Source organism: Argiope bruennichi, chromosome 8 (genome assembly GCF_947563725.1).
Source record: "Argiope bruennichi chromosome 8, qqArgBrue1.1, whole genome shotgun sequence".
Classification (NCBI taxonomy): Eukaryota; Metazoa; Arthropoda; class Arachnida; order Araneae; family Araneidae; genus Argiope; species Argiope bruennichi.
The window spans coordinates 63,544,151-63,565,721 of record NC_079158.1 but is presented as its reverse complement, the minus strand read 5'-3'; the positions used below and the strand labels follow the sequence as shown (position 1 = coordinate 63,565,721).

The window sequence follows — 21,571 nt, the reverse complement described above, 5'->3', positions numbered from 1 at the left end:
ACTTTTATGATTATTAACTCAGAAAGTGAAAGGTTTTGTAAAATGCTTCATATATTCTTGTATTTATTTATTTGACAAGCTGGTTAAATCTTCTGTTAAACAAGTTTCAATATCATTAAAAGACCAAACTGGTATATAGATTTAATGTCTCATAAACTAGATGACAAATAGTTAAAACAAAATTTATTTCAAACTTCTTTTGTATAAAGCTTTCTCATGATGGAAATTAATATTTAAATTGCTATATCATGCAAATTTCTTAGTTTCAGAATTATTATAAGATTATTTCAGTAAACCGTACAGATCTTAAAATATTCCTTATTTCAAAATGATTAAATTGTTGAAATGTTTGACTTATTTTAGAAAGAATCCGTTTATAAGTAATTTTTAAAAAAGTTTTTATATTGCTTGTATTCAATCGAATAATAATATTTGATTATCATTTATTGTTACCAAAATTGAATATCTTGTATAGCATATCTATGTTATGTGAAAACATTTTCATTCCTTAGCAACTTTCTTTAAGTTGCTAAGAGTTTCTTTAAGTTGCATTTTGAGATAAATTAACAAATTTCAAAAATGAGTTTATATTTAATCAGTGATGTGAGGAACAATAGTGATCCATGGGGAGACTTTTCTTGGGTCAATGAACATTATATTAACAATAGATTTAAAAAAGTCTTAAATAAAAAATAATCTGAAAGTCATGCAAATGGTAAAAATAATTTTAAATCAAAACTGATAATACAAAAAAAAAAAAAAAACCTAATAAAACAAAACACAATCAAGAAACTCACTTTCTTTATTACTTTTATTTTATTTATTGAGAAAGCTATTTTATAAACATAAAATAAAAGATTCTAATTAATGTTTAAGAGTTTTAAGGACAACAGAATAAATTGCATTAACACCATGAATAAAGTCCACAATAAAATAAAATCAAGTGAGAAATTCACTGTATATACATTGAAAAAAAATACATGTGATCTAATCTAATTCTGTATGAGCTGTAATAATAGTAGCAACACATGCACATAGATATTAACAAAAAATTTAGCAATAATAAGAAAATTTTTTGAGTTACTTAAAAAAAATTACAGTGACAAAAGATGTACAGAAGGAATAAAAGTTTGCTTTTTTTCATAAATACGAACTCATATTCTATTTAACAAAAAGAAATATTCTTTTTAGAATATTTTGCCTTTTGAGAATACTTTGAGAATATGATGAGAAAGAAAAATAAATTTTTCATTACTTAATATTTCCATCAGAACTATCGATTGCAAATTGTTTTAAGAACATCTTAAAACTTCTCGAAATAATTATAAAAAACCGCATTAACCTTAAACATTTATACATTTATGAATACACATGCATAATAATATTTGTACTTCTTCATTTGAAAATATTTACATAAATGACATTAAAATATAAAAGTTAAAGAATCAACATTTCAGTAGGAAACATAGGAAATTATTTTTTATTTAAATACTATAGATTTAAAAAAAAAGAATCAACTAAAAAAACATTTTTTTCACAGAACGGTTAATAGTGATGAAAACAAATTACTCATAATTATTTACATCAATCAATTCACATTGATTATATATAAAGTACGTAAAAATAATGATGACAATATACATGAATTTATGTGATTAAAATGAAATAATGAGGGATTTCTTTTCTACGCATAAATATTTCATTTAAGTTAAGGTAATAAACGGTTCTCATACATATATGCCTATCAACATATCATCTCATATTTTAAATGATGCAGTGATGAAATTCACAATGTCAATACATGTAATAACTCCAATACAATATATATGATAACTCCAATAAAAATTCAAAGTAAGAATTCATTGGAATCATTAAAATATTTTCTCACATAAAATTATATATTATTATTATTACATAATATTACAAAAATTAAATTTATTTCAAGCTCATCGGTTTATGCGAACATCCCACTTCCGAACTAAGATTAAAGAATAATTTTACCATCATTTGTATCATTCCACTTCCTTTATTGTTTCTAATCCAGAATGAGTGGAAGATGTACTGGCATTAGAAACAGTGGACATAACAGATCGATTGGAACAGGCACTAGAATTCGAAACCGTGGACACGACGGTCTCAGTGGAAACAGTTCTGCGCAAAGCATTCATAAGTCCTCCAAACTTTCCAAATGTCTTCAGAACACCAGGACCATCAGAAGCTTTTGCAAACAATTTCTGGATTGCTTCGCGATAGAGCTCATGAACTCTGCGATTGCATACAAAAACAGCGAAAATGAAAACACCCTGCAAAGTGTTTGAAATGATGAAGAGGTAGGTTAGAATCTGCCCTGTCAATCGGTCTTGCTTTGTGTATGCCGCGGCAAAAGCAAAAGCCCATGTGAGACCAATAACAAGAGCCATCCGGAAATAGAGAAGCACATCACTCTTTCCCCTCTGATTCATCTTTTGGTTGCTTAGGTACAAAACATGTTTCACATTTCTAATGGAGCAAATCGTTAAGATATAGAGAGTAAAGTTAGCACACATGATGGCAGCCAGAGGTGCGGCAAAATACATTCCAGCAGCATACGTGTTGGTGATCCAACATATATCATTCTTACCGTACTGTGGTGAAAAGATAGAATCTTCTAAATACCTATCCAATAAAGCAGTAATAATGACTATCAATAATGGAATGCCATAAGCGTATAGCATATACTTAAGCAAATATTTTCCCTTGCTACGTATGTTATTTAAAACTGTTTTGTTTCCGAATGTCTTGTATAAATCATAGGCCATAATATTCATCCACATGAAACAACAAAGAATTTCGTAATGTAACAGGATGGACACTCCCTTACAAATATCTCCTGTCACTGTATTGCGTTGCCCCAGGAGAAAAGTTATCTGCATAGCTAATAAGGAAAATGTTAGATTCATTGTATTGCATCCTGGGAGATTACGAAGCGAAGAAAAAATAGAATACGTTACCAAAACAGCAATCATAGCGAACACAGAAATCCATGATAGAGCAAAACTCACATAGGCTTGCACTATATCCATCTGCAAATAATACATATCATCGATCTTTTTCTTCACTGGAGACAAAAGACATACAACAATACTGTCATTCTCTGCCTGTTCGTAAGCAGAGTCGTCTATCACTTTTTCTCTTAAGCTATCATTGAGAATTAAGCTGCCATTTTCTGTTATAAAATATTCATCCTTTTCCAGGATAACTCGAGTGCAGGATTCATTCAAATGAACTCTTCTGTCGCAGACTACTGCCAATCCACTTACATTTATTAAATTTTGCTTAAACTGATGACCCTGATACAAAATATCTGCCACAAACTGACCTTTAGGATAAAATTTACCTGTTTTGTTGATATAAATTCCTTTAATTCTCTCTCCAGTTGGGGAAGTTACATTATCATTTAATATTAACTTGAATTCAGAATTCCAGTATCGTTTCATTTCCCCGCCATCTTTAGGATTACACCACGACTTGAGAAAATCAACTGTTTGATGAATCTCAAAAACTCTGCTGGTATAGTTATTGATACCTAAGTCAAAACCATTTACAGAAAGAGCAGAAGCCATTATTGATACAATTCTATCCACAGAAGGTTCCGGCTTTGTTAAGTTATCAGTTTCATATAAATCAAAATCTATGGTAAAATTTATTGGATGGAGCTCATCCATGACTTTTAGAAACTCTAATGTTTCATTTCGATTTTTGAAATTCCCCAAAGATATGTTGAAACTCACATTTCTTATGCGATCAATTTTAATATTGAAAGAGTTAGCAAATGATTCTCGAAGTGAATCGCAAATCTCAGATATGTTTCTCTCGTAAAAAGTCAATAAATCTAACAATTCCATTTCTGCAACAAGTGTCAGATGTACAAATTCTGCCCTAGCATCAGGTATATTGATTTCTTCGTTTTGAGTCACATTTTTTTCATTGTTACTGTCTTTTCTAACACACTGATAGTCTACCAAAACAAATTCTGTACTGCAGTGTAGTTTCCGACATATTGAACTGAATGGATCCCAAATACGTCCCGGACCACATCTCTTTTGGTGTTCTTTCATGGCTTTATCTCCTTCGGAGGAAATATACACTCTTTCTCGGCCATCCAAACCGAAATTCAGTAACATCGAGAAAGCTGCAGGAATGTCATCCAACCTCAGACCTTGAATGTCAGAAGTTACTCCAGTAACAAAATCCATAACAAGTGGTTTTATCATTCCAGTCATCATGTTGAGATCGATTGGATTTTTTGAAGAGAAAAGAGGCGACTTCATACATCTCATGTCGTTTAAAGATTCGTTACGACAAAGAGCACAATAGACATTTTTATAAATGGTACCATGGGACTGACTGCTTGTAGAAAGTACAGGGCCTAAAGTTTTTTTACAAAGAGAAGATAACAACTTATTGTCGTCATTTGGGCAAAAATCAGTTACGGATAAAAAGCATTTCCTGCTAATCTTGTTTACGAGGCCAAAAGAGCTAAGTTTCCGGACCTTAATAATATACATTTCTTCTACCAGTGATTTGCTTTCAGCTAAAATATAATTGTCTTCGAAATTGCACATTGCACAATAAGAATTTCTGTACAATACCTGATTTTGGTCAAATACAGGCCAAAATTCTTTAGCACAACTTTGGCACTTGGCAGAGGTTACTTTAGTGCAATGCCTTTTAATAAGTGGACTGCATTGAGGTTCAACAGTTTCGTTACACTTTAGTCTTAACTCTTCTTCACATTGATGGTAAACAAAGCTTTCACAGTTAACATGCGCATCATCAAAATCAGAGGACCTAGTTGCCGAATTCGAAAAAATACATTCCGTGGTTATTTTAGTGTCGCAAAGTTTCTCAAACGATGCATTCCTCCACTTTGATGAGCAATCGGACACCATGAAGATAGGATAATTTGGAATCAATAACTCACAGGTAACTTTTGGTATTAAAGATACGTCATTCGAATCAAATTCTCTGAAAGACACAGTATCGTTCCCACATTCTTTTTTCATATCCACGCAACAATCAGAATAAAAATCACAATCTGCATCGCAGTTGCAGGTGAAAGGCAATCCTCGGGGTGGCTCGTTACAGCGAGACACACACGAATCATAAGGAGAACAGAATGATCCCGGTGCTGAATCCATAGATGGTATGGAATTGTTCCCCTCAATTTTTGAAGAATCACCAGATGTGGCATTTCTTAGAAACGCCGGCATGTTTAAAACCGATACATTATTAATATCATTAAGATGTAATCTGTGCAACGACATCGTGTTTTCACCTTCATGGTTAACACCAGAAATGAAATGTCCGAAAAAGAAACAAAACATAACACATCTTTTCGCTATGTCCATCATGGCATGCATTTCGGATTTCTTCATGTCACATACATCTGTTTAGCAGATAACGGCACATCTCATTTGAATTCATCACATACAAACAAAACACATTGCACTGATACAAGAATAAAGTATAGTCTAGAAACCATCTATTCCTTTTCAATTCAAGAGAATCAATCTCTTCGTTTAAAATTTTCTGTTGACGTTATAATGCATCTAAAGCAATTTAAATTCTCAAAGTATCCAAAAGCACACAATTTCAAAGTTGAAATAATAACCTTCGGCTTGTGGAAGATCACTGTTTATATGTATTGCAAATTTAAAGTACGAATCTTAGCGAACATCTAGGAACTTCCCAACTGGCAATATCGCAAGGTTTGTGCTATAAAATGTTGATTAAATTCGACTGCTGAACCCAGAGCAGTTTATCTTCCATTGTTGCCTCTACTCTTAACAGCTGTCAGTATATCTTGAGGGAAAAAGCCACATGTTACAAAGGGTTGCGATATAGTTCGATTAAAAGATTGTGCTTTAGATTTGCGTCAGAATCTATATTAAAATGGTTTTTTTATTGGCTAATTGTTTCCGTTGGAGATAATCACTCGCTTAAATTTTATTAAAGCTTTAAAAAGATTCTGTCATCCAAGGGTAAATATTTACAAGCTTCGGAAAATGCTTTTTATCTTATTAGCGATTTTGAGATAAGTTTAGAGAAAAAGTCTAGATATTTACGTAAATAAAGCTTTTAGCATGGTGTGATAATAGGAGCTTTTTAAATAGACAATCATAAGCCTTATTAAATTGATACAGCTGGACTATAGTTTTTCATACCAATAACTGTGCTCTAATTTTTCGTTGACGAAAATCAGATAATGAATTTAAAATCACGGGAAGGAAAATTTCTATAGCAAAATGTTTTTACTTATTCCTGATTATTCTTTTATACAAAACTCTATAAATGATTTATTAATTTATAATTGTAAATTTATGGTTTTATTTATTTATGGTTGTAAATTTATGGTTTTATTTATTTATGGTTTTCGAGTATGTCCGAAAAGCATATTTGTCTGTTTGTCTGTAAGCACGATAAATCAAAAAAAAAAATTTTTTTTTTGAGCTAAATGGATGACATTTAATATATGATATTTACACCACATTTCTAAATTTCTATCAGTTTTTGAATGAAATCCATTCAAAAGTCTGTCTGTCCAAATACAAATGAACACGATAAATATAAAACCAAAAGAGCTAAATGGACAAAATTTACAGCACAGATTTCGTATCTAAAATGTCGAATCAAATCCGTCAGGGGGCTTAACTATCTGTCGACGTGCACTTTTATATGCATGTAAATTCGATAATTCAAAAATGTAATACCTCAGGTTAATATTTAGTTTACAGTTTTGGCATTTAAAATGTAGATTCCTGTCAAATTTTGAACTGCGTTTGTCGAAGAGTTGACCGTCTGTTAATCTGTAAAATCACTTGTACGTAAACGCAATTGCTTAAATTAAGGAAATTTGGTTTGCAATCTAATCTTATAGTTTTCAATCTCATTTTTGGGTTTTATTTTGTCAGGAAAAGGTGCCCAAATCCGTATTTGATTTATTTTTTATACTTATTTATTAACCGCATCTTGCGATTACTCTAAAAAAAATTCTAAAGACCGCACGTTTATAGGCTTGCTAAAAAGCCTATTGCATTTAATAATTGTATGCATTTAATAAAACATTAACCAGTTAACCGAAGTGCGCAACCTCATGCACGAGCTCTGATAATCGCTACGGCCTTGCCCAATGTCCCCCATTTATGCGGGGGTGGGGAGGGTGATAACAACTTTATCACAGAGCATGCGAAAAATTTTTGGGGAGTTTAGTTTAGTTATATTAACGTTCCGTTGTAAAACGACACTAGGGCTATTTTGGAACGGACCTCGTCATTTTGAACCGCGGTCAGATGACGAGGACGACACCTGAGCTGGCACACCCCTCTCCACACTACACTACATCAGCGGGAGGACGTTTTGCATGATAGATTTTACGTGCAACAGACCCCCTTACACGATGGTTCTTCGGTGGAATCGGGTCTCGAACCTGAAACCCTACGGCTCACAAGCCGAGACCTTACCACCAGGCCACCGCGGCCTTGAGTTTTGGGAGATCACTATTGCTGATTTATTTTATGACATCATTGGAAGTCGTAGAACAACACTTTTAAAATAGAGGTGTCCCCCCCTTCCGATTTGCGTATTTTTGTTGATAAAAGTAAGTGCTTATAGACATTTTTTAATGACAACTTCCGACTTTTTTTTTCAGCCAAGTCAGAATTTTTCAAAAAATGATACATATGAGAAATGATAAAATGAGAACTGTGATTTTTACCAGTTATTTCTAGATACTACGTATTTAAGCAGAGCTCCAAAAATCTTGCGTTAAAAAAAAATCAACAAACTTGCATTTTTAAAATTATTTTTAATCTAGCTAAGGCTATAGTGCCATTCGACAGTTCATTTTATAGATCTTTATAGTATCTGCAACTTTTTGACCTAAATTTTTCCTCTCAGATTAATAGCTTTTTATTTAAGTTATCAAATTCGGTGAAATACCCGAGTGCAAATTTAAAAGCATGTTTTGAGTAACCAATCTTACAAATTAAACTAATAAATTACTGTTATATATTTTTTCTACATTTTGATATTTTTGGTGGCAATTTGCTTAATTTAAACAGAAAGAAAGGAGGAGAAAAAGAAGGAAAGAAAAAAAGGCTCAACAGATGCAAGCACCATTGCACAGCTACATTTCCTCGCACACTTAACTAATTTTCTCCCGAATTACTTAAGAATTAAGAAGAAAAAAAAATTATTTTTTATCAACCGTCTTAAAAATAGCTTTTAATGCTATTAATTTAATGTAATTAATAGTTTTTAATGTATATAATTAATTAATAAAAGAATCTGATGAATAGAGAGTATAAGACATAATAAGAAAATTACAGGAAATGGTTGTAGGAATTGATACAAAATTAAAAGATATATAACATATTAACAAAGTAAATTACAACATTCTTTCATTTTAACAATATGCATGATCATTCATTTTCATTTCGTGAAAATAGACGACCAATTTCATACTTTAGGTATTTAATCTTCAACCTAAAGATAATCATCTTCCCATTAACATCAAGGTAATATCTATATATATATAAAACGCTAACGTACGTGACACAGAAATCGCTCTTTTTATTTATTATGGAATGGCAACAGTCAAATGTAAACATGCCGATATACGAACACTTCAAATTACATTATTTAGCTTTTTTACAGATACACTTAATTCAACACTTAGCTAACTGAATACAATTATTATATTGGAAATGCTGCTCGCAATGTCAAAGACTTTATTCAATTCAAAGTGTAAAAGAAATCAAGAAATATGCAATAAATAAATAGTTTAATCGAGTGTGAAAATATTCTTAAACATTACTAGATAGATACTCGTTATGACCTAATCTATGGAAATAAATAATCACATCATCCAAAACTATTGATTTCAGAAAAAGGTTTTTACATTATATTAAAACTCAAAAAATTTATCTCTTTAATAATATCGATTTTTTTTCTATACAGTTTTTCTTTACTTTTAATAAATTCTTCATGTTTAATTTACAACGTTATGATGCTTTTAACGTTTATGAAACACAAATTTATCCATCAAATTATTCAAGCACGGGCTTTTGCCAGTATTGGAATTAAGATAAAAAATTTGCCTTTTTAAGCATTCATTCCGAAATAGGATTTTCACTTCCGCTTTTATTTCACCGTATATGCCCTCTTAATTTGTGTACTCAATAATCTGTTGCAGAATTGATAAAATTAAATTCTTTTTTCAAAATCATATGAAATAAACTAACATTTTCTAAAAATGCTTTCTATATTAATAGCACAAAAGTTGATAATCTGAGTGAGCGAGCTGGTAGCCAAAGGCCGTTAGTATCAATTAAAGCTGATAATTCAGAAGAAATGGATAAGAAAAAAGTGCTCTCCCCGGCGGGGAATCGAACCCCGGTCTCCCGCGTGACAGGCGGGGATACTCACCACTATACTACCGAGGACACGAAAGATAATAATCATTCGCAACTCAAAATAGATCTGTTTTTGCTATCGTCAAGGAAATTGTCTGTCTCGTTGCGGAGTGGGTTTTTCTGAAATATTTATAATATCTAAAGAATAATATAATGTAGCACTGTTTTCACAGGTGTATTTTAAGCGATATTTTCGAAATGACTTCTTCGTATATGAAATCGCAATCGTTTTCATTTTCGTTGAGAAAATTATCAGGCTTACTCAATTTCATTAATCTGTATTACAAATTATTGATTACTTACTATTAATTCTTCCTTTAATAATAAATACTACGTTATACAAGTAAAAAGAAAAAAAGTACTCTCCCCGGCGGGGAATCGAACCCCGGTCTCCCGCGTGACAGGCGGGGATACTCACCACTATACTACCGAGGACACGGCCGATGCTTAGCATTCTCAACTCAAATTAGATTTGTTTTTGCTGTCATCTAGGAAATTGTCTTGCTCGTTACTGAATGAGTTTTCATGAGATAACATTTACTTATGATAACTAAAGAATAGCATAATACAATATTGTTTTCGGAGGTGTATTTTGTGCGATATTTTAGAAATGAGTAAAATCGCTATCGTTTCATTTCCATGAAGAAAGTTTATCAGACTTTATTAATCTGTTTTACAAGTTATTATTTACTTAATATTAATTCTTCTTTTATTAATATTATGCTTTATAAGTAAAAAGCAAAAAAATGACCTCCCCGGCGGGGAATCGAACCCCGGTCTCCCGCGTGACAGGCGGGGATACTCACCACTATACTACCGAGGACACGGCTTACGTTTGCGATTTACGAAAGAAATTTTGTTGCTATTCTTAGAGGCGCAATGACGAGGAAGGGAAGAAAGCTAAAATATCAGCAGTAACTTTGAGCTCTTTACCTATCCGAAGTAAAGGGAGATCAAATGTATTCAAATATGTTGAATGTTACTGAGTAAGGCTCAGAAATTAAATAGAAAAGACATCTAACATAAGAAAAATTCTTTTTTTGTTCCCGAAATTAACTTTAAACAAACGTAAAGTGCAGAATAATGTTAATACTATTCAATCAACAGCAAGTATGATCAAGTTTAATACATATATATGCATTTATATTATGATATATCATTAACATTTGCAGTTAAATATCTCTTACTTGGAAGCAGAAAATCATTGATCTTATTCCCAGGGCTTCAAAATAAGCAATTGCCTAGGGCCCCCTGCCTTTAGACGGGGGGGGGGGACGAGAATTTTATTGGTTTATTTCCAAAGCAGTTTAAATTTGTGCCTTTATTTATAAAGATCATGTAGTCGAAGTTATTGAATTTAAATTAAAATATGGCTCAAATTTCACAATAATATTCTCAGAGGGCCTACATTTTCAAATTACTCACAATTCAGCAGTTATGTTAAATTAATCTGTATTAAAGTGCAGAAATTGTAATAAATAATGTTTTGTATATAATTCTTTAAAAATTACTTTAAAAAAAGAATTATATGCGAGACACTAGAATCAACTTTCCTGAACGTCACTTGCAATTTAAAATTTTTGTCATTTACGTTTATCAAAACATTTGATGTTTAAAAACTACTTAATCAGGACTAAATTAAATTGTGTACATAATAAGAGATTTTTAACCCTGAGTGAGGAAAGAGGAGGCAGTTCTACATTGCAGAAAAGCTTCTACAGGATTGAATCCCACCCTGAGCTTTTCCACTATTATTTTCCAAATTTACGACATTTTCCATAATTTTTATTTTTTTCGTAAAATAGATAATTAGAATTATAGAATTCCTAAAGAGGTACATTGAGGGTACCGAAAAGTTTTCAGAAATTTATTATACTTTAGGACGTTACACTTGAAAATTTCCAAGGAATATCATTTGGTTGGGTTGTTTCGTATGATATAAATATTATTTTGATTTGCTTTGCTACTGTTTACAAGTAGAAGTAGTATGAAGAACTTTTTTTTCTTTGCAAATAAAATACGTATATAACAGAATGTTAAACATTTTAAAAGTATTTATTGATATCCAAATATAATGATTAAAAATGAGCTTGTTTCATTTTAATTTTTTTTTTTCTTCTAGATTTTAAACCAAAGTTGGGTTGTTTCGTATGAGTTTTACACTTCTTCTAAATCTTTTTACCTTTTTATAGTGCTTTTTGTGTTCGATGTGCGTGTGCATGTTCAATCATTATAATCTACTTTCATTTATTCAAAATTCAGTATATTAATCATTGAAAAATGAGCAGAAATTTATATTATGCATATTAATTAGCTATTAAACTTGATACAAAATTTTATTCGTTATGAGTCAAGATATAATTTATCAGATGAACCGTTTAAACCACTTAATAGACGTTGAAAATGTTTTCAACTCTAAATAAAACTACTTTAGAAGTCTCTCAAAGTTAATTCTAAATTAATATGTCATTGTAAATGACGAAGCCAATAAAGGGAATTATTTCGTACATGCAAAATACATGCCCAATCCGTCTGCGCGAACTGAATTTTGGAATCCATCAGTGTAAAATGTAAGAGTATGGTGTTACATAATCGCAAATCATTTACACAGAGAAGGAATTACTTGATGCTACTAAACAGCCCTAGTGAACGAGCCTCGGTAGCGCAGTAGGCAGCGCGTCAGTCTCATAATCCCCTCCAAAGAGGAATCTGAAGGTCGTGAGTTCGATCCTCACCCGGGGCAGGTTTATTTTGCTTTCATCTTATTTTACTTATTTATTTTTTATTTTGTTTATTTATTTTACTCTTTTTTTAGTTTATATGGGTTATATTAATTTCGCATGTTGAAAGTACAAGAGTTGGTTTAGGACAGATTTCCTAATTTCTTTGAGTCAGTGTCCCCTAACTCTTCAAAACAACCACTCCATAAGAAAAGGAAGACTAGCCTTTATTATTTCACGCCCAATGATCAATTGTTAAATTAATCGTCTTAGTACTTAATTTCATTATTATTTAAATGGAACAAGAATTCTTAAATACTTTTCTTTGAAATATATTCTGGACCGAATATAATTATTTGTGACCCCTAACGTATACAGTCAACTTCGCTTAACAAACACCTAGCATAACGTAAAAATGTAAAAAAAAAAGTGACTTGTTTAACGAGCAATGTTTCGCAGAACGAGTGGCACGGAGACATCGTGATACTTACATACTGGAATTACTGTATCAATTTGCGTTGACTACTTGTTTGAAAGAGCCCTTATAACTACAAGGAAGAAATTTCCTTTAGCGACAGCGTTGTCGAATGCGACTCCTTTTGTCTATGGCCAAGATTATAGGGCAAGAAGAGGATAGCAAGACATCGATAAGCAGTGGGATAACAATCAGAGCTACCGAACAGCTTATGGAACTGCATTCTGTATTACATCAAAAAGCTGCAGAGAAAATTTGATCAGCAGAGTAAAAAAGAGGCAACAAAGCAACAGCCAGTGAAATAAGGGAGGTGCTGAAAACATCGGAAATTATTGCATCGTACGTTGAGAAGCATCACACTGATAAGATAGTAGCTATGCGCGCTACAAATTCAGTAAACGATAATGCTTAGTCTCATTTTCGCTAAATTTCGAAGCTGCCAAAGACAACTATCTTTAGACAATTTGCTTATAAAAAACATGTATTATAAATAGGAAATTATATTATACGTATGCTTGAGAATTTTTTTAATGGAATGTATTATCTTATTTTACATGAATTTCTGTGGTAAAAATTGCTTTACATTACGAGTACGATTTGAGAGCGAATTATGATCGTTAAAGGAGGCTCCACTCTATTTAAAATAACAGTTGACAACAAAATTTGAGTCCAAAAAGCCCGGAATTGCCTGGAATGAGATCTTCAAAAAGAGAATAGAATTTTTTATTATCCATTAAAATATCTCAAGAACAATCCGATGAATTAAAAATCAGATATTGTATACCACACAAACATTTTCTGGTGAATTGCATTATTTCGATACTTTACTTACTTGTTGTAATGTCATTTCAAGATGAGGATATTGAGAAAGCTGCTCAATATATAATTTTTCCATTTAAATAACTGCAAATGATTCTAATGCATATAAAAAATATTCTAACTAAGAAAATTTTATATGTAAATCGAATTTTATTCTATTTTATATAACTCCTTTTATATTACAATATTTAGAACCATTAATTATATCTTTGCTAATAGTGCAAAAGTTCATATCATCCTTGTCTCAGAATATGGATGCTCAAATCCTGGATAATCTTGAGTTTATATATATATATATATATATATATATATATATAGTTTTTTTTCATCGTTTCATATAGCCAGGCATTTAAGTATCGAATATTTGAAATTCCAGGGATATAGAAGCTGAGTTTTGCTTTTTTTTTGCACGATTTGATTAATTTTTATTCCATAAGAGCCGTCTTTGGCAATCAGCTGTTGTCTGGGATTAAGATTGCTAAAATTTTCAATTAAATATTTTATGTAACTTAGTTTTAATACCTTTATTAATATTTTTAATGCTTTCTAAAATATTTTTAAGTTGCAAATTTTGAAAGTTATAAGCTCATATTATTTGAGAATCCTTATACTATCTATATGCATTATATTATGCCATCCTTGAACCATTGTGCAATGCATTTCTCCAATTTTCTGTCATCTCCCCTAAAGTTTGACTTTAAATTTAAAACGCAAATAATTCAACTAATACAAAAACTTTTTTTGCTGAAACCAAATACGTTGTTTTTAAATATATGAGTACAGAAAATAGAATCTTTCATCATTGAAGTTCTAAGTAATTAAATTGTATTTTTAATTAATTTAATTGAATTTTTCTAAGAATTAAATTGTATTTGTAATTAATTTAATTGCATTTTTCTAAGTAATTAAATTGTATTTTTAATTAATTTAATTGCATTTTTCTAAATAATTTAATTGTATTCTAATCTATTCTGAGTAATTTAATTAATCTATTCTGATTAATGAGTTTTAAATAACAAATATTGAAATGAAGTATTACAAAAAAATATTCATAATTTATGCAATCTTTCAAAAGATTATTCAATAAAAATTTATTCGTTTTCAATGCAAAATTCAATTTACTGCAATAAAACGAGTATTTTCAAATGATTAGAAAAAGAATATATTTTTATATATCCAACTATGTTACAGCAAAGAGGAACAAATAAACTTCGCATCTTTAAAAATGAATGCATTTCAACAAATTTTCTTCATTATTTACATATTTGTGAAGCTGAACTTTAGTTGTAAGCACATTAAAATTTCAATAAATATATTAAAAGTACACTTTAAACATAAATTTACTCTTTATGGAAAACTAACTAAGCCTTCATACCTTCATCCTCAGCAATGGAAAAAAAAAAAAATCCAGATGAAAATATTTGTAGTAATAATGCAAACGATTTGAGTTTCTTTATAATAATGACATATGTTGTTGTTCGACACGTTTCAAATATTTTTAATTTACTAAAAATAGGAAAGAAATTTGAATTGCAATTAAAATGGGTCACTGAAAAGATTATTTTTTGAATTTTAAGATGATGTAAAAATAATTTTTGTCCTGTTAGGATTTCGGAAGGTATGGTGAAAAGCATCTAAATCACATTTAATTTTTAACGATTAATTTTAATTAAAATATAATCAAAGTTTCAAAGAAAATCGCTTCGAGATGCACTTTTCGTTTTACAAAATATATCTGTGCCAAATATGGTACCTTTAATTCTAACTGTCTATTCTGCTTAGCGCCAACACACACAAACTTATCTTTACTAATAATAAACAATTAATGTGTGCGTGTTTGTCCTGCGCGTTGGATTCTCAAGGCCAAATCATTTGACCTATATGTAGTTGCAAAATTTTACGCATATGTACTTTGAACGATGGAAATGTGCGCCTAGAAGCCAGTTTTTTTTTTTTTTGAAATTTTAAACAAAATTTTAATTAATTAAAAATTAGGCGAAGTTTAGAATTTTTTAACAGTAATTTTCGAAAATATTACAACATAAAAAATATTTTTACATCATCAAAAAATTTACAAAAATTTACTTATCAATGATACCAATTTTTGTGCTGAATAATTTCTCTACTTTTAATCAAATTTTTAAGAAAATATTTCTAGAGTGTTTTGAATTGTATATTTTAGTGTTGAAATGAATCTCAAATCTTTTTCATTGCTGCTGCTAATATTTCATCCTGGATTCTTTTTCTATTGTTGATTATCAGATATGAAGATTTGACCTATTTTTTCATGTTGATAAATTTTAGTAAAAGGCATACATTTATTAACATTTTTGAAATTTTGTTCTGCTTACAATTAAGATTTAGCGTCAGAATCAAAATTGTGAAAATGTTTAGAGTGCATGCATTTTTAATCTCTGTATTTAATCTCTGTATTAATCTCTAATTTTTTTCTGTAATATATTGAAAACAAAGACATGAACAGAACATTAGAAAAATGCTTCTCATAATGAACAGAACAATGTAGGACTTTTATAGTAATAATATGAGTCATATATTTATAAAAATTCGAAGTTTAAAAATATTTTGATAAAGAAACTGTTAAGATCAAATTACACAAAACACTTACTTACAATTTTCAACAATGATTATTCCCGGCGAATCTACAGCCCGCCAACGGCGGCTAATCTTTAATATTCTTGTAATTTAATTGATGGTTAATTACTTTACCAACACTGGTCTTTAAAAAGAAAACTCTTTATTGAAATACAAATAAATCAAAACATGGAGCTGTAGCGAGTGTTTCACGATTAGTTTGAAATGTAAATAAAAGTCTTAAAATTTAAAAATCATGTTAATCTTGTAACTGTTTTGAATAATGCATTTAATTGGTGATATATCGGGAGATATTAACATTGATATGTTGGCAGAGGTTATGCATGTTGATTTTAATTTTTGTATTTGTATTGAACTGCATTTTCTAAAAAAACATTCAAGCTATGCTTTTCAGTCTTACTTTGCAAGGTCATTTCTTTTCACTTTAGAATTTTAATCAATGATTTTTTTTTTCAATTACCATTTGTGTGAAAGATTTTATGCACAGGGCATTCATTCTAATCATGATATAATGACTAATTTCTAAACTATTCGAAATAGTGAGATTTTTCAGTTAAGAAAATAATCTTAATGTCATAAATAATAATATTTAATTATTTAATTTTGTTTAAATTAATAAATGCTCTTCTGAAAAAATTAGGAAACCTACATTTTATACAGTCATTCGGAATACCATATTCAGTAAAATATTCTTGATACTGATCGATTTTTGACTTCAGCCTTTTTTACTCATCTTATTTAAAAATCTGACATCGGATTTAACTCAGTATTTCATCAATTGATTGAAAAAAATTAATACATAGTCATTTCGATATAAATGAATTTCAAAATTTGGAAATGCATACTGCAATTTTAAACTAAATCAATCATTGCTTACTTAATTTTTTTTAGGGCTAGAAGCATCTTGAAAGAATTAAAGTATCAAATATATTTATTTAAAAAAAATGTGAGAACAACAACAGTTTTTCAAAATTCTTGATACTATATTGTCGAAATTTCATGCTTTTTCTTTGCAGTGTTTTATTTTTCATCGTGATTTCTATTCTTTTTCCAGAATTTCTTTTTTACACTTGATAATTTTCTTTTAAGATCCATATGCATTCGAAGAAATTTAAGATAAACTGAATTTTAAGTAAAAATTTCGCTTTTATTTAGAATAGTTATTCGTGGAGACTGAGAATATAATCATCACATATGCTTTCCTTTTTTTATCGTTGCTTCCTGATTTCCATTGCAAAAAAGAAGGAAAAAAAATCGATGAAACGTTATTATTATTATTTATTTATTTGATTTACTTTCCATCTTATAAACAAAAACAATCGCCGTTTTTTTTTAACTGCAATATATATGTATGATATTTTTATGCAAATTTTTTTCGATATTTAAAATTTAATATTAATGAAAAAAAAAGCAAAGTATGCAGAAATTTTCGATAAATGGAAGTTCAATATATGAAATTCATACAGTATATATCTAGTCATCAAGGCCCAACAGACTAACAGACGCAAACATACAATAAGCAAACATATTCATTCATTCATTATTAGTAGAAATCGGATACTTATCGTAGCAAGCAATACATAAAAAATCTAATTATAGTTTTTTTTTAAATTTAATTAAAAAGATCTTTTGGCTTACTTATATGAAACGATAACTGTTCTCAAACCAAGACATAGACTTATTCTGTCAGTATAATTTATTTTACTATTCAAATTATTCGAATTTCATTAATCGGGACTGATTTTAAGGGAAAAAAAAGAATTAAATGCATGTTAGAATATTATGTAGTGAACTTTTGTATCCATAATTTAATTAATTTATGTTTTTTCTTTTTGTGTGTGTATATAAATCTTACAACGTTTGTAGTTTTGTGTACGTTCGTACACGTTTCCTACTTTTTCTTTCTTAAAATAAACTTTGGCCTTATCCTTGGATAATTGCACTTCTAAGAAATGCAATTATTTTTTCCGCCGCTTATTTTAAAGTTAATATAATTGCGAATTTGAATCCTCAAAATTAAAGTTACGAATAAGAAACATACCTTCCTTTCACTATTTAGTTTATAAAACAAAATTACGACTTGTATATTTTTAGTAGACACTTGATTTCTACTTTACTGACCACTCTAATATCGAAGGGGGTATAGCTCAGTGGTAGAGCATTCGACTGCAGATCGAGAGGTCCCCGGTTCAAACCCGGGTGCCCCCTGTGACTACTTATTTTACAACAATCGTATATATTTTATGGAAATGTTTAAATGAAAATTTGTTTATTAACATATTTTTTCGATTGCAAACAACCTGTCAAGAGCAATAATTTTTAAAAGAATTCATTACAGAGCAATTAATTAACAACTAATTAAAATATTGCAGTTATGACTACAGGTTTGGCGTTCTACATTATTTCATATTGTTATAGCATATTTTGAAGAACTGGACCTAATTTAGTCGAAACATTATATTTAGCAAAGGGATTTTAAAAATAGTTTTCCCCCCACAATATCATGCAAAATTTATATAGCTAATGCAAAATATTTGTGAAATGGAATCATTGCATCTTTGCTACAAACATACTTTCTTTCATATTTACAATATACATGTACATATATATAAGCATAAGGGCTTTAGAAATAACTAAGGGAAAAAAAATCTAATTATAGTTCATATATCGGATTGGATTGAACTTTAAATGAAATGGTAGCGATAAAAATTTTAAATCTGATTGATTATAAATAATTTTTTTTTAATTAGAAAAAAATACTATTTTATTTTTATTTATTTTATATTTCAAGTTCCAAATTTTATATTTTATTTAAAAAAATTGTGAACCCCCCCAAAAAGAATAATAAATTTGATAGCTTTTTCAAAATGTTGCTTTTGCAATAATTTTTTTTATTTATTTGTCATCAATATTAATCAATATAAAAATTGTTTTAATGTTTTGCTTTCAGTAGTTGCAAGAGCATCTTAAGAATAAATAAATTTAAAACATTTAGAAAATATTAAGAAAATGGATTATGCCCAGTAAATTAAAAAATTTTGGTTGAGATAGAATTTAATACTATGAATATAATACGACTAACAATGTTTTAAATATTGATAATTAGAAGTTTCTAATAATTATTTGGTATCGGTTTTGAAGATAATACTATTTTTGTTGCGCGGTTTAATTTTTCTTCAAGAAAAAAATACGCTAGCTTTCACTGTTTATATGAAATTCATGGACACGAAAATTCTTCAGCTCTCATTACTAATAATTTAGAAGGACAGTATTATACACAAAATTATTGCATATAAATGGTGCAAAGATTATAATTTATGCATCATTTAGATGACATTACAATTTATATATCTACTAATAACTCAAGTTAGAAGTGAATTTAGACAGTCCTGCACCTCAACTTAGATGAAGAAATCAATAAATATCAATTAATTCATATTTACGGCAGGCATTTATTTATAATTTTAAGAAACCTGTTTCAAATTAAGTCTTCGTAAAAAAAAATTGTGAACAAACTGATTCCTAGTAGGTAATAAATATATTTTATAGAAAAATAGATGGCGCCATGTTATTGATACGAAATTACAGAAAAAATTAAGTAGAATACATCACCTTTTCTACAGCGTTAAATATTTTTGATTGAACAAATTATTACAAAAAATGAATCCCTCAATTATATTCGTATTAATTACATCAAATACATAGAAAGCATTTCTAAATTTTAATTCTATTTCCTTTGTATTTAAATTTTTTTTACATTGGAATATTGTGCTGCCATCTATTAGTCAGTTATTTAATTAAGTTGTGTGAATAATTAAGGAGCATGTTTTTCCAAAATTATAATGAATTTTTCTTATCATTCCATACTGTTTTTACATATACCTACAATTGTTTTAGAGTATCTAAGACAATATCTTTGTATTAAGAAGTAAAAGTTGTTTGTTATTAAAGAGCTATTCGTTATTCATGGAAATGATACAAAAATTCATTACAAGTTTTTCTATTACTATCATTTGTAGACATCTTGTTGCGTGATTTATGAATGTAAAATACTGCAATAAAAGTTGAATACTGTGTTGTATTTTGTTTATTTTATTATTTAATATGTATGAACAATGACAAAAGTGAGTATTTGTGATTTTTGGTTGCATGTCCTGTTGTTTAAATTCATATTTTTTTTTTCCATGAGATGCAAACCGTATCAGTATTATAAACCATATTAATTTTATAAATATTACCATGCAGATATTGACACTGACTCAGTAAACCTTTGGAATAATGGGCCCTTTTCAAAAAAGACTTGAGTGAGAATACTATGTTAGCTTTAATCTTCATTTTTATAATACTGTTGGCAATGGCGCGTTTCCGACTAGGTTAAAACAGATTTAAAAATTTGGTTGCTTAGATTGTCAAATAAATAGATTTGTAAAGAAACAAATTCTATGAATTATAAATATTAAGATTGCAAGGTTTGTTTATATTAAATTATTAAAACCATTATCAAATGAATTAAGTATGATTAACTACTTATTTATAATGGAATACTAGTCATTCAATTAAGTGGTTATTTCACTTAACAGGTCCTGTAAAATTCTGATTTGTGATATTATGTTTATATGAAGTATATTATTTGTTTATAATCTATCTAAATAATTAAATGCTTCTATTTGCAAGTGAGAAAAACATTTATTTCATTTATTTATTACTGATTTTTTTTTAAAAGTTATGATAGTTTTTTTTTTTTAATAATATACATACCTAAAAAAAGTGGCTTGTATCAACGAAAGGTTTGTATCTGTGATTAGTATTAATTGTGATGATTAATTATATGTTATGGATTTTTTTTTCATGTATGTAATTATACTGTTAAAATGTTTCTTGTTATCTGAGATTTTTATATTAAAAATATAAAAAATAAGAACATACCACTTTATAAAGTTATGAAAAAAATAATAAATAATAATCATTTATTGATTAAGTTAAAAAGTAATTGAAATGTTTGTTAAATTGATCAATTTTAAAAGCCTTTAATGTGCCTTATAATATGCATTGCCTGGGGCCACAAAGTGCGTAGATTCGCCCTTGACTGTTTATTTGTTAATGTAGGCATAATCTTTCTACAACCTTTAAAAAATAAATTTTATAACATTTATTTGGAAAAATATTTTTTTATTTTTATTTAATTATTCAAAAAAATAGTATCAAATATTCATGCTCTATTTTATTGCAATTGAATTTCCTGTAAAATTAGATAATTTAATTTTGTATGGCGAGGATGAGAATTGAAAAGGGATATTTAATTTTACTTTATCATCCAAATTTAAATAGTTTATAACACAAAATAAGAATAATAAAATATTCCAAGCATTAGATAATAATCGAGTATTTTTTTTATGGCAGTTCGTAAAAAAATAATTCCCAAAATATTTTTAACAAAGTTGTAAGCTTATATAAAGATTCAGGCAATCTGCGTCCCAAGGTACTACATA

At 29.0% G+C, this 21,571-nt stretch overlaps 1 protein-coding gene and 3 non-coding genes across 4 annotated transcripts; 2 read left to right on the top strand and 2 right to left on the bottom strand.

Annotated features, from left to right (window-relative positions):
• Positions 1–1,360: 1,360 nt before the first annotated feature.
• Positions 1,361–5,771, bottom strand: LOC129981761 (uncharacterized). Its single transcript, XM_056092748.1, has one exon. The coding sequence runs from the start codon at positions 5,415–5,417 to the stop codon at positions 2,013–2,015; it is 3,405 nt and encodes a 1,134-aa protein (XP_055948723.1). The 5' UTR covers positions 5,418–5,771; the 3' UTR covers positions 1,361–2,012.
• Positions 5,772–9,413: 3,642 nt separating this feature from the next.
• On the bottom strand, positions 9,414–9,485 carry Trnad-guc (transfer RNA aspartic acid (anticodon GUC)). Its single transcript has one exon. It is a non-coding gene; the product is annotated as a tRNA-Asp (tRNA).
• A 2,623-nt stretch (positions 9,486–12,108) lies between these two features.
• Trnam-cau (transfer RNA methionine (anticodon CAU)) lies at positions 12,109–12,198 on the top strand. Its single transcript is given in 2 exon segments — positions 12,109–12,145; positions 12,163–12,198. It is a non-coding gene; the product is annotated as a tRNA-Met (tRNA).
• Positions 12,199–18,218: 6,020 nt separating this feature from the next.
• Positions 18,219–18,290, top strand: Trnac-gca (transfer RNA cysteine (anticodon GCA)). The gene has a single exon. It is a non-coding gene; the product is annotated as a tRNA-Cys (tRNA).
• Positions 18,291–21,571: the final 3,281 nt, after the last annotated feature.

Coding starts and splice junctions, on each gene's coding strand:
- LOC129981761 (XM_056092748.1), bottom strand. CDS start 5,417: ATGAAGAAATCCGAAATGCATGCCATGATGGACATAGCGAAAAGATGT.